Source organism: Periplaneta americana, chromosome 4, assembly GCF_040183065.1.
Source record: "Periplaneta americana isolate PAMFEO1 chromosome 4, P.americana_PAMFEO1_priV1, whole genome shotgun sequence".
Classification (NCBI taxonomy): Eukaryota; Metazoa; Arthropoda; class Insecta; order Blattodea; family Blattidae; genus Periplaneta; species Periplaneta americana.
In genome coordinates this window covers 146858241-146871386 of record NC_091120.1, presented here as the reverse complement: position 1 = coordinate 146871386, position 13146 = coordinate 146858241, and the positions used below count along the sequence as shown (strand labels likewise).

General features: G+C 36.2%; 1 protein-coding gene across 4 annotated transcripts in view; it reads left to right on the top strand.

The window, feature by feature from the left end:
• LOC138698283 (cytochrome P450 4C1-like) overlaps nucleotides 1-12433 on the top strand; it is an 86278-nt gene extending 73845 nt beyond the window's left edge. For 3 of the 4 annotated variants that reach the window (XM_069824076.1, XM_069824074.1, XM_069824075.1), the window contains 2 exons: nucleotides 6316-6484; nucleotides 10382-12433. In XM_069824076.1, the coding sequence (XP_069680177.1) occupies nucleotides 6316-6484; nucleotides 10382-10752 (540 nt within the window). In that variant the 3' untranslated portion in view covers nucleotides 10753-12433. The remainder of the gene's footprint in view (nucleotides 1-6315; nucleotides 6485-10381) is intronic. The other variant, XM_069824077.1, reaches the window with a different exon arrangement.
• The last annotated feature ends 713 nt before the right edge of the window (nucleotides 12434-13146 follow it).

The following is a 13146-nucleotide window of genomic DNA, read 5'->3' as shown; positions in this document are numbered from 1 at the left end:
TAGTATTTCAGTTCCATAGATATGGACGTCAAAGCCAAAGTAATTGCACTGATCGAGGAAGGCCGATTTAGCACGGCTCGAGCTGGAGAACGCTATAGAGTTGCGACTAGAACAGCGTCCAGGTGGTGGGCGCAGTATCAAGAGCGAGGTTACATAACTCGTAAACCTGGTAGTTTGAAGACCCAAGGCATCAACACCACAACAAGATCTTATGTTAATAGAACGTTCGAGGCGCTTTCATTTTATACTTCTAAAATATTTGTGACCGGCAAGGAATTTCCTGCTTCCAACAGAACGCTAGTAAAAGGCTCAATAGTGCCAACGTTGTGCTGAGAACAGCGGTGAAGGAAGTTCTGACTGAAGACCATCGAATTTATCGTGTCGCAGTTTGTCGAATTCATACAACTATCCATGAAAAGAGGTCATCTTTTTGGATTATATGTTTATGAACTATAGCAGGCCAGTGCACGTATATCGACAGAAACAATCCAAGAGATTTGACCCTGAATATTTGTGGTCCAGAGACAACGCAGTGGTCGTTTGTCCGTGTCGGTGTGGTACGGATTTCTGGTTATGGTGGCGGTGCACTATGGAGGATTCATGGGCATATGAATGAGCATCAGTACACCAATAAACTGGAAAATGTGATGCTACCTAGTGTTCGTGTGTTTAAGCCCGAAAACAAAATAAAATTCCAACATGACTTGTCTTCGGTACACACATGCGTCGCCGTGCAGCGGTGGTTCAACATTCACAGGGACGATGTCGAGAGGTTCCATGGGTGCCAAGAAGTCCTGACTTAAATTCCATAGAAAATGTGTGTACGGAAGTGCAACGCAATGTTAATGTGTAACTACACAGTCGGTGTCCTAGGATTGCAGATGAATTGTGGAATCTCATTGCAGATGTTTGGGATGATGTTGCATTGTCAGATAGATACAGTAGGTTTATATCCAAAGCCTTGTTAATTCTGTAAGTAGAAGAATGAATGCAGTGATCAATGTCAACGGTTTATGGACAGGCTATTAAGTCCAGAAGAAAACTGTTGTATATAACTAGAACTACATAGGTAGAAGAACATTTTAATTTGTGATATAAAGAACATTCAGTATTAATTATTTTACTTCAGGAATGTATTTTTCTTTTCTATTTTTAGAACAAAAATAAACACTGTGGGCCGTATTCATAGACATTCTTAGTGCGGGCTTTCGGTGGATGATCAGCGAACTAACGTTTTTCGTATTCATAAACCAGTGTCAGCGATATGATATGATATGATATGATATGATATGATATGATATGATATGATATGATATGATATGACATGACATGACATGACATGACACGACATTAACATGATATGACATGACATGACATGACATGACATGACATGACATGACATGAATCCTGTTTAGCACGCTCGTAGCCCGGGCTAGCGAAATGTCTATGAATAGCACCCTGTAGCTTTAATAATGGAAAAAATAAATAGGTTCTAGTAAACACTAGAATCACTTATATAATAATCAAACGTTATCCTAAATTGCACAAAAATTATTTCTAACTAACAAATCTATTTGTGTTTCTCTTCCCTCATTACTAATTGTTTACCGAAAGTAATTTATAGGTATTTATTTATTTCAATTTAACTGAATGTTCACTTATATAATTTGTATTGGATTACCTTAATCAATTTATATTTATTCTACTTTAACTAACTGTTCACGTCTATATCATCTTACCATTAATTTCGTATGTATTGTATCTATCTCAATTTTGTTTACTCTTCGTCGTCTGTTTTTCCAAAAAGATATTAAAGTAAAAATAAACCATAAATAAACGAAGTACCGTATGTCTATAGAGTAAAGAGAGGCGAACAGATGAGTTGATAATGAAATCAGTAACATTCCTCGTATACTGGTAAAAACAATTAAATAACAAATTTCTGTACATCGACAAAAACACGAGAGTTTCAACCTTATACTGGGTGTTCAGTTCAAAATGTGTCATGGCTCGCTGTATGCCATCATATGGCTAGCCGATGAGCCTAGAGATTCAATCTTCCTACACTTCCGCAGAGGTGTATAACCTAAGAGGCAGAGAAGTTGCCTAGCAAGTACGGCGTTCATTCTGAAGAGTACGTACCGATACGTACGGTAACGCCGGTAGTGGCAGGAATGTGAACTGTTTGGAAATACGTACTGTCGAGATATGGGGAGAGGGTTAAGACGATTACTTACGTATTTGTTGACATTAACTTCGACGATCAACATGGACACGGAGCATTTGATTTGTGTTGTGGAATGTTACCGTACGCAACCGATGATAAATACCCTGCGTACGACTTGCCGGCGCAAAACACAGTTCGAAAGAGGTTATGGTAGCACACAGACCGTACAGACCGCCATCTGTTGCTACGACGTTCAAGTTATACCGTACACGTTCTCAAGTTCAGACTGAAGAACGCCTTAAATAATAGGCAACTTCTCTAACATATAAGCTGAAACTCGCTTCAAATCGGTGACCCAACAACAGTGACGTCATGACACACTTTGAAATGAACACCCAGTAGAATGTGAACAGAAACAGTACGAAAGCCTTTCTCTCCTACTCCAGCAACTTCGAGTAAACAGTACTCTGTACTGTGATAATCAAACAAAACCGGCATAAGTAACATTACGAGTTTTGCTGTTCATCGGCCAGTTTTTTCTTCCGTAACTGTACATTTCAATTTTAAAAAACTCCCAACGCTATTTAAGAAATTGAGATTAGTACATGAGTGTAACGAAGTAATTTATTGTTCAAACTTACCAACCAGTTTGTTGCATCCATTTTTCGAAATTTCACTTTCTGAAGGTGTATTTTCATTAGCAGATAATTTGTAAAGTTCATTTCCCCGAATCTATTCCTTAGAATTTACTTTTCTCGAATTTCGATCTATATAAAACGAAAATTATAAACGAGAGGCAACAATTGAAGTTTGCAGTGCTATGTGCTTAGTAGTGTGTGTGCGCGTGTGCGTGTGTGTATTTATTGTCATTACCCTTACTTGCTTTAATAATAATAATAACAATAATAATAATAATAATAATAATAATAATAATAATAATGAGAAAAATGCGCTCGAGTTGAGCATTAATGTCCAAGTTTAGCCTTTGCCATAGTCTGTTATTGATTTAACTCTCTTCGCACACGTTATGGTGGTATTTCCCGTGGTATTTCCTACATCTTTGCCCACACAACGCACACTTGCAGTCTTCGGTCGGTTCATGGAACTTGTTGTTCACACATATTTTATGATGAAACCCGTGTATTGCGAGTGTTGTCATGTGTCTCTGGCTCCTACACTCCCTGGACCAGCTGTCGTCTAGCGTGGCTGTTGTGGTGTAGAACTCTTGGTCTATCTCCTTCTTCCGGTCTCTTATGCTTACCAGTTCCTGGTAGGGTCCTGTGGATGGTAGCCAGTGCTGCGATCTGCTATCATCTAAGAAATATGTCTCTCTCATGAGCTCATATACAAGGCGGGATGACGCTGCTTTTCCGACTCCTAGTATCCGTATCATAAACATAGTCTTGACTTTTTCTATTCTCATCATATCACCCATCTTGAGTTTTTCCCAAATAATCTTTATTCCGTACGTTATAATTGGCGCCACTACCGTTTGAATAGTGTCATCGCTGTGATTGTCGACAGATTGGTTATGTTCGGAATGTTGTATGAGGCTTTGATGGCTGCTGCTGCTCTTTCCTGAACGTGCATAGCGAAAGATGTTGCTGTTGTCTGTAATGTAATTCCTAGGTATTTATATTTCCCTACAACTTGTAGCGGCTCGTCAAATAAGGTTACTCTGTCTTTGGGCGCTATTTTTCCGCCCTTCCTGAATTTCATTTGCACTGTCTTCTCTTTGTTTACATCCAGGTCGTTTTCCTCTGCCCAGTTCTCAGTTTTTGTAGCGCCTTCTGCACGTCCTCTTTTACTGCCGACCCTAACACCATGTCGTCTGCGTATAGATTCATTTCTGCTTGTGAGTCTTCCCCTATTATGTTTGTCACATCTGCTGTGTAGATGTTGAACAGCGTGGGACTTACCCGGTCGTCTTGGAGAATTCCATTCTTCTGTATGATTTTCTCGGAGATTTCAACGCTGTTGTTTATTTCAATTACATTTCGCTGTAGACAGGATTTAATTGCTCTTACTAGCGAGTGTGTCTTCCCAATCATACCTTTCAGTTTCTCGATCAGTTTTCCTCTATTTAGTGAGTCGAACGCTTTTTTTAAATCAACAAAGACTGTGTAGTATTTTCCTCCTTGATGTCTCATAGTTAACGTTATTCTTTCTTTCACAGCTAGACGAAACTATTATGACCGAGTGCCTTTGGCTCTGAAAGTTCATCCATCTGAATTATAATACGATTCGTATTTGTGGAGGTTGCGGACAAAACCTGTCATTTCCAATTTTTTTTTCAGCAAGTAGAAAAAACTGTATCGGGCCTTCACTTCATTCCAAAGTGAACGACAATTTTATATGTAGTGCATATTACATACATCAATAATCATGATTTTAGTAATTTCTGTGCATTTTATAGACAAAAATATGTTAGAAATGTTCGGTTTTATTTGGAAATATAAAGGAAATGTCCACTTTTGTTCGAATAGAGCCATTTGACATTCATAACAGTAAAACATACACATCTCCCTAGATATCCTTCACATTCATTCTACTGTAACACGGAGAAATGAATATATTACAACACTTTTACAATACATTGTAATCAGCAATAAGATATTATCATACTTGCACATAGAAGTGGAAATGACCAGTGTTTAATGAACTTCTAATTTCAACACATACAGAATGTTAGACATGTTCGTTTTTCGACACAAACATGCCAATGCAAATATTGACATTACTATGATATAAAATTATCCGGTTTCGATTGAAAACACTGATTTTGCCTTGCTGTTTGTCTTGTAAATGACAGTAGGAATAAAAACAGTAACATATTCAGAGGGAGTCCACGCCTGTGGAGTAACGGTTAGCACGTATAGCCTTGAAACCAGGTGGCCCGGGTTCGATTCCCGGTCGGAACAAGTTACCTGGTTGAGGTTTTTTCCGGGATTTTCCCTCAACCCAATATCAGCAAATGCTGGATAATTTACGGTGTTGGATCCCGGACTCGTTTCACCGGCATTATCATCTTCATCTCATTCAGACGCTAAATAACCAAAGCTGTTGATAAAGCGTCGTAAAATAACCCACTAAAGTAAAAAATTCAGAGTGATACCTCTCTAAACATAGTGAAACTGTAAAAAACTCAATTTTTGTTTTCGATGGAAATTACCGATTTTGTTCGCAACCTGCACATTTATTTCCAATAATAATGAACAATGAATTTTACTTCCCTTTCTTTCCACTCAGCCTTTATTCTGCTTACTTTCCTTTTTATTTATTTATGTATTTATTTATTCATTTATTTAATTACCTATCTATTCATCCATCCCATCCATCCATCCATCCATCCATCCATCTAATTATTTATTTATAGGAAAGATCTGCAAGGTGACCCCACATTTCAGATTGTCTCAAAATATTCTTCATCATGATGAATACACTTCTCTATATGCTGGAAACAGCCACTGACCCAAGTTTGTCACATCTTTTCTGACAGTTCAACTCGCCTTTCATCCCAAGATGCTTCTCTTCTTTCTTTCCCTATCATCGTCCCTCTATTTTGCCTTCTTCTTTAAATATCGACTTTTCCTATCCTACCTTGCCTTTCTCAATATCTTACTTCTTTAGCTGTTATTCCCTCTTCAATTCTTCTGTCTTTTCTTATCCCTCTCCCTACCCATCGTTTCTTTTTTCTCTCCCTTTATATTTACTTTCTCCTTTTTGTTACATATACCCCTTTTTCCCTTTTCTAACATTCATCCCATTCAATTTTTCCACCTTTACTTCAAACTCTCCCTCATAAGATTTCCATCTTGTTTTCCCTAGTTCTCCTTCCCATTCTTGTCTCTCTCTACTTTCCTCTCCTTTCTTTAAGTTACTTTCGTTTCTCTTCGATCCTTTTCATTTTTATATTCCTGCTAATTTTACTGTTTCTTTAGTTTATAATTAAAATATATAATTTCTTCGCCCAGTCTCGGTCTCTCATTTCTTTCTCAATCACAATTTCTTTTTTCTAATGCTATTCTGGATTTTGTAAAATTCTGTAAGTAACTTTTGAACAGACTACACTTTCACCTGCGAAATGTTTTGTTGGATGAGTCAGTTCTTATACGGGCAAATGCTATTGAGAACTTCATTTTTCGCAGGATAAAGTATACGAGGAACTGAAAGAAATTTTCCAGGACTCTGACCGTTCTCCGAATATGAAGGATTTGCAGGACATGAAATACTTGCAGATGGTCATCAAAGAAGCACTCAGGATATTACCAAGTGTCCCGTCGATCGGAAGACAGACTTCTCGAGATATGCAATTAGGTGATATTTTTAACATTATTAATTTGTTTAAATTACAAATAGTAATAGTACAAGTAGCAGTAAGGACAAAGATCCAAAGTTCATAGTCCTAAATAGCTACCGGCGTTGCTCAGTCGGTTAAGGCGCTTGCCGCCTGTCTTAAGTTGCGCTCGGGCGCGAGTTCGATCCCCGTTTGGGCTGATTACCTGCTGGGTTTTTCTCCGAGATTTTCCCCAACCATAAGGTGAATACCAGGTAATCTATGGCGAATCCTCGGCCTCATCTCGCCAAATACCATCTCGTTATCACCAAAACTCATCGACGCTAAATAACCTAGTAATTGATACAGCGTCGTTAAAATAACCAACTAAAAAAACTAATCCTAAATTTATCCAACAGTTCTAGCCTAATACATACCTTTCTGAAGTGAGTTTTTAAGAAAATCCCCCAGAAATGTATGTATGACATTGACAAAGTTATTAAAAATAAAACTAAGGGGTTTCAGCAGTAGCAATTAGATAAGCCAGACAACATGCTATATTGCGGCAAGAACTGCAAAGATCTTGGACGTTTTCAAAACTTCGTGGAAAGGCTACGCCTAACATTTAAATGCCTGCAATAGTTGTTTACGTATTCATAATGCGTATCTAGCCATCCATCCATTTATTTATTTAGCTATTTATTTCTTCACTCATTTATTTATTTATTTATTTATATACTTACATATTTATTTACTTATTTACATATTTATTTACATACTTATTTACTTACTTACTTTTTTATTTACTTAATTATTTACGTACTCACTAATTTACTTACTTACTAATTTACTTACAAATTTATTTATTTAATTATTTATTCACTTATTTACTTACTTATTTACTTATTCACTCACTTTATTTATTTATTTATTTATTTATTTATTTATTTATTTATTTATTTATTTATTTATTTATTTATTTATTTATTTATTTATTTATTTATTTATTTATTTATTTATTTATTTATTTATTTATTTACTTATTCACTCACTCATTTATTTATTTATTATTTATTTATTTAGTTGTTCGTTCATTTATTTACTTATTTATATATTTATTTATCTACTCATTTATCTACATATTTATTTATTTATTCATTCATCCATTTATTTTGTAATTTTCCGAGATAAATAGTGAAAAACAATTTTCATCCATCCATCCATCCATCCATCCATCCATCCATCCATCCATCCATCCATCCATCCATCTATCTATCTATCTATCTATCTATCTATCTATCTATCTATCTATCTATCTATCTATCTATCTATCTATCTATCTATCTATCTATCTATCTATCTATCTATCTATCTATCTATCTATCTATCTATCTATCTATCTATCTATCTATCTATCTATCTATCTATCGGATACATTTTCTAAATTATATTTAAAATGCATAATTAGCAGAACAGTTACTTCTCTTATTAAACCATCCGCAATGTTTAAAGAACGAGAGTTTCTCTACCACATTAAGCAACACAAATTGTATTAGGCCTACTAACTGTTTCTGCGAGACTATCTTGATAGTATTCAATATTTAAATTTATATAAACAAGTATGATCCATTACAATTACATAGGCCCTACGATTCAATATTTACGCAGTATTTTTCCTTATTTGTGGATGGACACAACATTGATAGATATGATTATAGCTATATTTGAGTCACTAACTTAATAAATGTATCTCCTGCTTCTAGCATATAATATATTGGGTTGGGTAATTTACAATAACTTTTGAAACAAGCCCAAACATACAGGGTGAGGCATAGGAACCAAGTGTTTTTAAAATAATCATAAAACACTTAGTTTTTGTTTTCAACACATTTTATTCATAGAACAACGTTCATGAGAACATACCATTTCAATTATGAGCGGAAAATTACATCTGGCATGTGATGTCCGTCTGTGTTGACGCATTGTTTAAGGCGCTGACGAAAATTCACCTCTATTCTTTCCAGGGGATCTCTGTTGATTTGGATGATGTGTTGACGTACTCTGCCCTTTAATTCATCTAATATTCGGGGCTTATCCTCGTAAACACGTGCCTTTAGGTACCCACATAGAAAAAAATCACGTGGACAGGTCAGGGGACCGAGGGAGCCATGGAACATCACCAAATCTCGAAATGAGACGATTGGAAAACAGGAGGCAAAGAACTGCCATTGACGCTCTGGAGATATGCGCCGTGGCCCCATCTTGCTGAAACCACCAATCTTGTATGGGTGTATATGTAAATCGCCATGCAAAATCCGTCTTGCCGTACGATTGCTGATTCCAAGAGTAGTTGAATGTCTTCGAGCAGAGCGACCTGGGCTGCGCAGTATCGCTTGTCTGACTGAAAATTTTCTGTAGTACGCACTCTGTGTTGGGGGCCGGGCGATTTATTCTTCAGTATTGAGCCTTTTTTTTTTTAGTGTTTTTAAACCCAACATAAGATTGTGTCACGCACGGGAACAAAATCATTGCAATTAATATTGAATCTGTAGCAATACTCACGCCGTATCGAGGTCACCGACTCGCCATTTCTAACAAAACAATCATACGCAAACATGCGTCCACTGCTCCATAATGCCGACTGCAGGTGAAATGCTATGAGCCACGGAATGGACTGTCACATGCCGCACGTCTCTCCCTTTCATAATGACCGTGTACAAGCCAAAACACTTGGTTTCCATGCCCCAACCTGTATTAGAGGAAATCATAAATTATTTATCTCTTTGCAATTTTTTAATAAAATAGACGGTTTCCTTACAAATTAAATAAACAGATTAACACTTATAGTTATATCGTGCCATGACGAAGTTAGGCAACCCTGCTGGTGTGACCAAGGGACGTAATGCTGGTACTCAGACCTAGTTTGGGCGTGTATTCGTAGGTTAGCTGGCGATGCGCTATTGCGAAATTTCGCAGACTTTTAGCAAATTTTATAATTAATCATAGTGCATAAGAAGAGTATACTTTTTATTGTAGTTTGTTACCATCCTACAATCTGCACAATTAAATCACTTCCAACCTGCACATATATTATCACTATAATTATTGAAGTTATGACTATAACATTCAAATATAATTCATATCATATTATAAATCTGTAGTGAAAATTTTGCCAAATTAGAGGGTTTTAAATTTAAGTATTTTCTCACTTCTTGTCCTATTCACTTTCCAACCATTACGTAATATAACATTTTGCATAAGGCTCCACGATTTCATATTTTTGTAAGAGAAAGCAAATATTTCTTAGTGTTTCAAGAAATTTTCATTTTGTTCCTTCGTTGTTTGTTTTATAAGTTATCTCAAATTGAAACAAATATTAGAAAGGTCCAAACATTTATTTAAAACGCTCTTTCAAACACACAATCAAATATAATAAATAATGGTTATTTTGAATCAATGGAATTCATTGTAACTCTCTAAATAACGACCCCTATATAAAAATGACTAATTATTTAAGCCTGAATACCAATAATAAATTAATTTCATTTTTGAAATAACAAAAAGTGCGTTTAATCAAATTCTTCGACTTTCCAATTGCAGCCCAGATGTTTTTGAAAATGCATCTTATGATAATAAGTATAAAGCCTAGATTTTCTTAAATTTTGGAATTATTATAGACTAAAAATTATATTATGGGCCATCACCGCATCTTAAGTTATCACATTTATTTCACAGAATACTTAGTATTCAACTGCATATCCCTCTTTAAGAAAGCATTTCCAAATAGTTGCACATTTTTATGTCAGAGGCACATGAATAGCTTCAAGGCACTTATTCTTAAAACACTTACATCAAATTCATTAATTTGAACAAATGCATTTCTAATTAAATCACTATTTACTTAATATGTAACGCCAGCGTATGTTTTTTTGTTACAGGACCCTACACGATCCCAGCTGGCATTACCGTAATTGTGCCAGCTTACATTTTGCATTTAGATCCTGATATTTTTCCTAATCCCAGAAAATTTAACCCTGATAATTTTCTTCCCGACAGAGTTGTCAACAGGCATCCTTATGCATATATTCCGTTCAGTGCTGGTCCTAGAAACTGCGTAGGCCAAAAGTTCGCCATGCTGGAAGTCAAAGCGGTGCTGTCAAGTATTCTACGACATTATGAAGTACGTTCTGTTGACAAAATGGAAGACTTAGTTCTTATGTTTGAGATTGTACTGAATTCAAAATATGGATTCAGAATATCCTTAACTGAAAGAAAACACAAAGAGGACTGCAAGAACAACCTGTCGTAGAAGTTGGTACACAAAAATATTAAGGAATTAGTATGTAGCCCTTGAGTAAAAATGGAATCTTGGCCTTTCAACATTACCTCTTTCTCTGCTAGCCTTGAAAGGGTATATAGGCTATCACAAAGCTATGCATATTATTCTTCTCTACCAGTATTTGCGTATATGTGCGAGGTTTCACTATACTGTTGATCATGTAGCTACACCATAGCAGTAACATACACTCCCTGCAATGTGACCAATTTTCGCAGATATTGATGTGCTATTTTAATATGTTGAGTATTCTTTAAAATGCCTATATTTAGGATTCTTCGATTAAATAATATGTCTCTAAATAGTTTGGAAGTGTTCTTCCAAGAGGTAGTTTTACCTTTCCTATGTGGTAAAAATTTCTCAAGCTTTTGCATTTTCGTTCATTTTTAAGTAATAATATTGCCATATTATCTAAAAGGAATAAGAAAACTAGCTATGTTCGAAAGAGTGGATGAAGAAAGAATGCTGTTGAAACTGATCAGAAAGAGGAAAAGGGATTGGCTGGGTCACTGGTTGAGAAGAAACTGCCTTCTGAAGGATGCACTGGAAGGAATGGTGAACGGGAGAAGAGTTCGTGGCAAAAGAAGATATCAGATGATAGACGACATTACGATATATGGTTCATATGAGGAGACAAAGAGGAAGGCAGGAAATATAAAAGACTGGGGAATGCTGAGTTTGCAGTGAAAGACCTGTCTTTGGACAGAACACTATGAATGAATATCTAAAAGGAAATTGACATCTCCTTTTACGTATCCCTCCTCTTAAATTATAATATGTTTTCAAAATAACTTTAAAATTATTAACTACACACTCTACCAACTTCAAGCTCAGTCCAATTTCGTTCCCAATATAAACAAAAATTATTTGATAATAACAAAGTAAAAAAAGGTAACTAAATGTAACTAAATCTCCAAAAAATGAAATAAACTGAGTGCATATGAAACTTCATATTAACATCACAACATTTAGGCCTATAATTAGGAAAATCTATTTTAATAACGCTCAACCATCTTAGTCACCATGATCTATTCCCAAATTTTGAAAATGATAATTTGCAGAATGTTGGTGGGACCGAAAGCTGTTATCATCAAAGAATCGCCTCTCTCTCTCTCTCTCTCTCTCTCTCTCTCTCTCTCTCTCTCTCTCTTTCTCTCTCTATCTCTCTCTCTATACAGGAATTCATTTCTTCACGGCTGCTTTATGGATTCGTTGTATTTAACCTCAAAACCAGGGATCGGCAAAAATGTCATCCTGATCACTAGCAATAGTGGCGTCGTAAGAGCAGCGCAGTAAACTGTCTTTGCGTCACCCCCTTCTGGCCAACACCCCTACAACTCCAGTTCACAGGTATCTACTAGTGGCGGGTTACCTGATTGGATTTAAATTGCTTCTTACTCAAAACCTTCAACGTCTGTTCGGAAACTTGTGTTTAAGGAAGAATGAGAGAAACAATATTTGATGTGCACATGGCGACAATGTAAACGTCTCTTGTGTTCTAATATTCTAATAGGCACTTATAAATTAAACATCAAGCGACAAAACGTCACGTCATAAGATTATGATGGAATCATAGGTAAGCATGAACATATCCAATGCAACTGTAAACGGAAATGTATACAGTAGCAAATAAATATTAAAATAATTTCCTTTTCATAGGGCTGAATGGGACGAAGCAATTAAACATAAAAAACTAAATTCAATTAATAACAGTTCCGGTAATAAGTTATGATAAAACAAACTATGAGTCAAAGAAAACTCCATGAAAGTTATGTTATTGCTATGGAAATCGCAATATCATTGAAGTGCTGCAATGAAGGAGAGTTCATTAAAAGATGTCTGAATAAAGAGCGTATTCCGAATCTCACCGGTGAGCAATCCGATGGCATCACGGTACTCCGAATTCCACAGATGACGTCATTGATGATCCACCGGTGTCGCACCGGTGCCATCAACTTGCAGAGATGGTGGCAGTCTCCATCAGTGAATCTGATTTGTTCTTGTATAGGGCGGGAATTAGCAGACGAATAACATCGTGTACTGTTGTGTCATGGCGGTGTGTTCTGCTTTAGTTCTGCTGTATTGTTTGTAATGAGCACAACGTAAAAACAATGTGTTAATGGCTTATGAGCGAACATGTCAACGGACCCGTTATTACTACCGGTTCAAGAAATAAATCGTTTATGCTATCTTTTCTTTGAACGAGATGGCAGTACGAAAATTTCGCAAAATTTTGCTAGCGTAGCACAGACAACAACTTGTACAGTCGCCATGACAGCCATCGATCCTTCCAGCAGTTTTGTTCCTTATTTCGCTGCAACGTGACATCATTGATGCCACCGGACCGGTGAGATTCGGAATACGCTG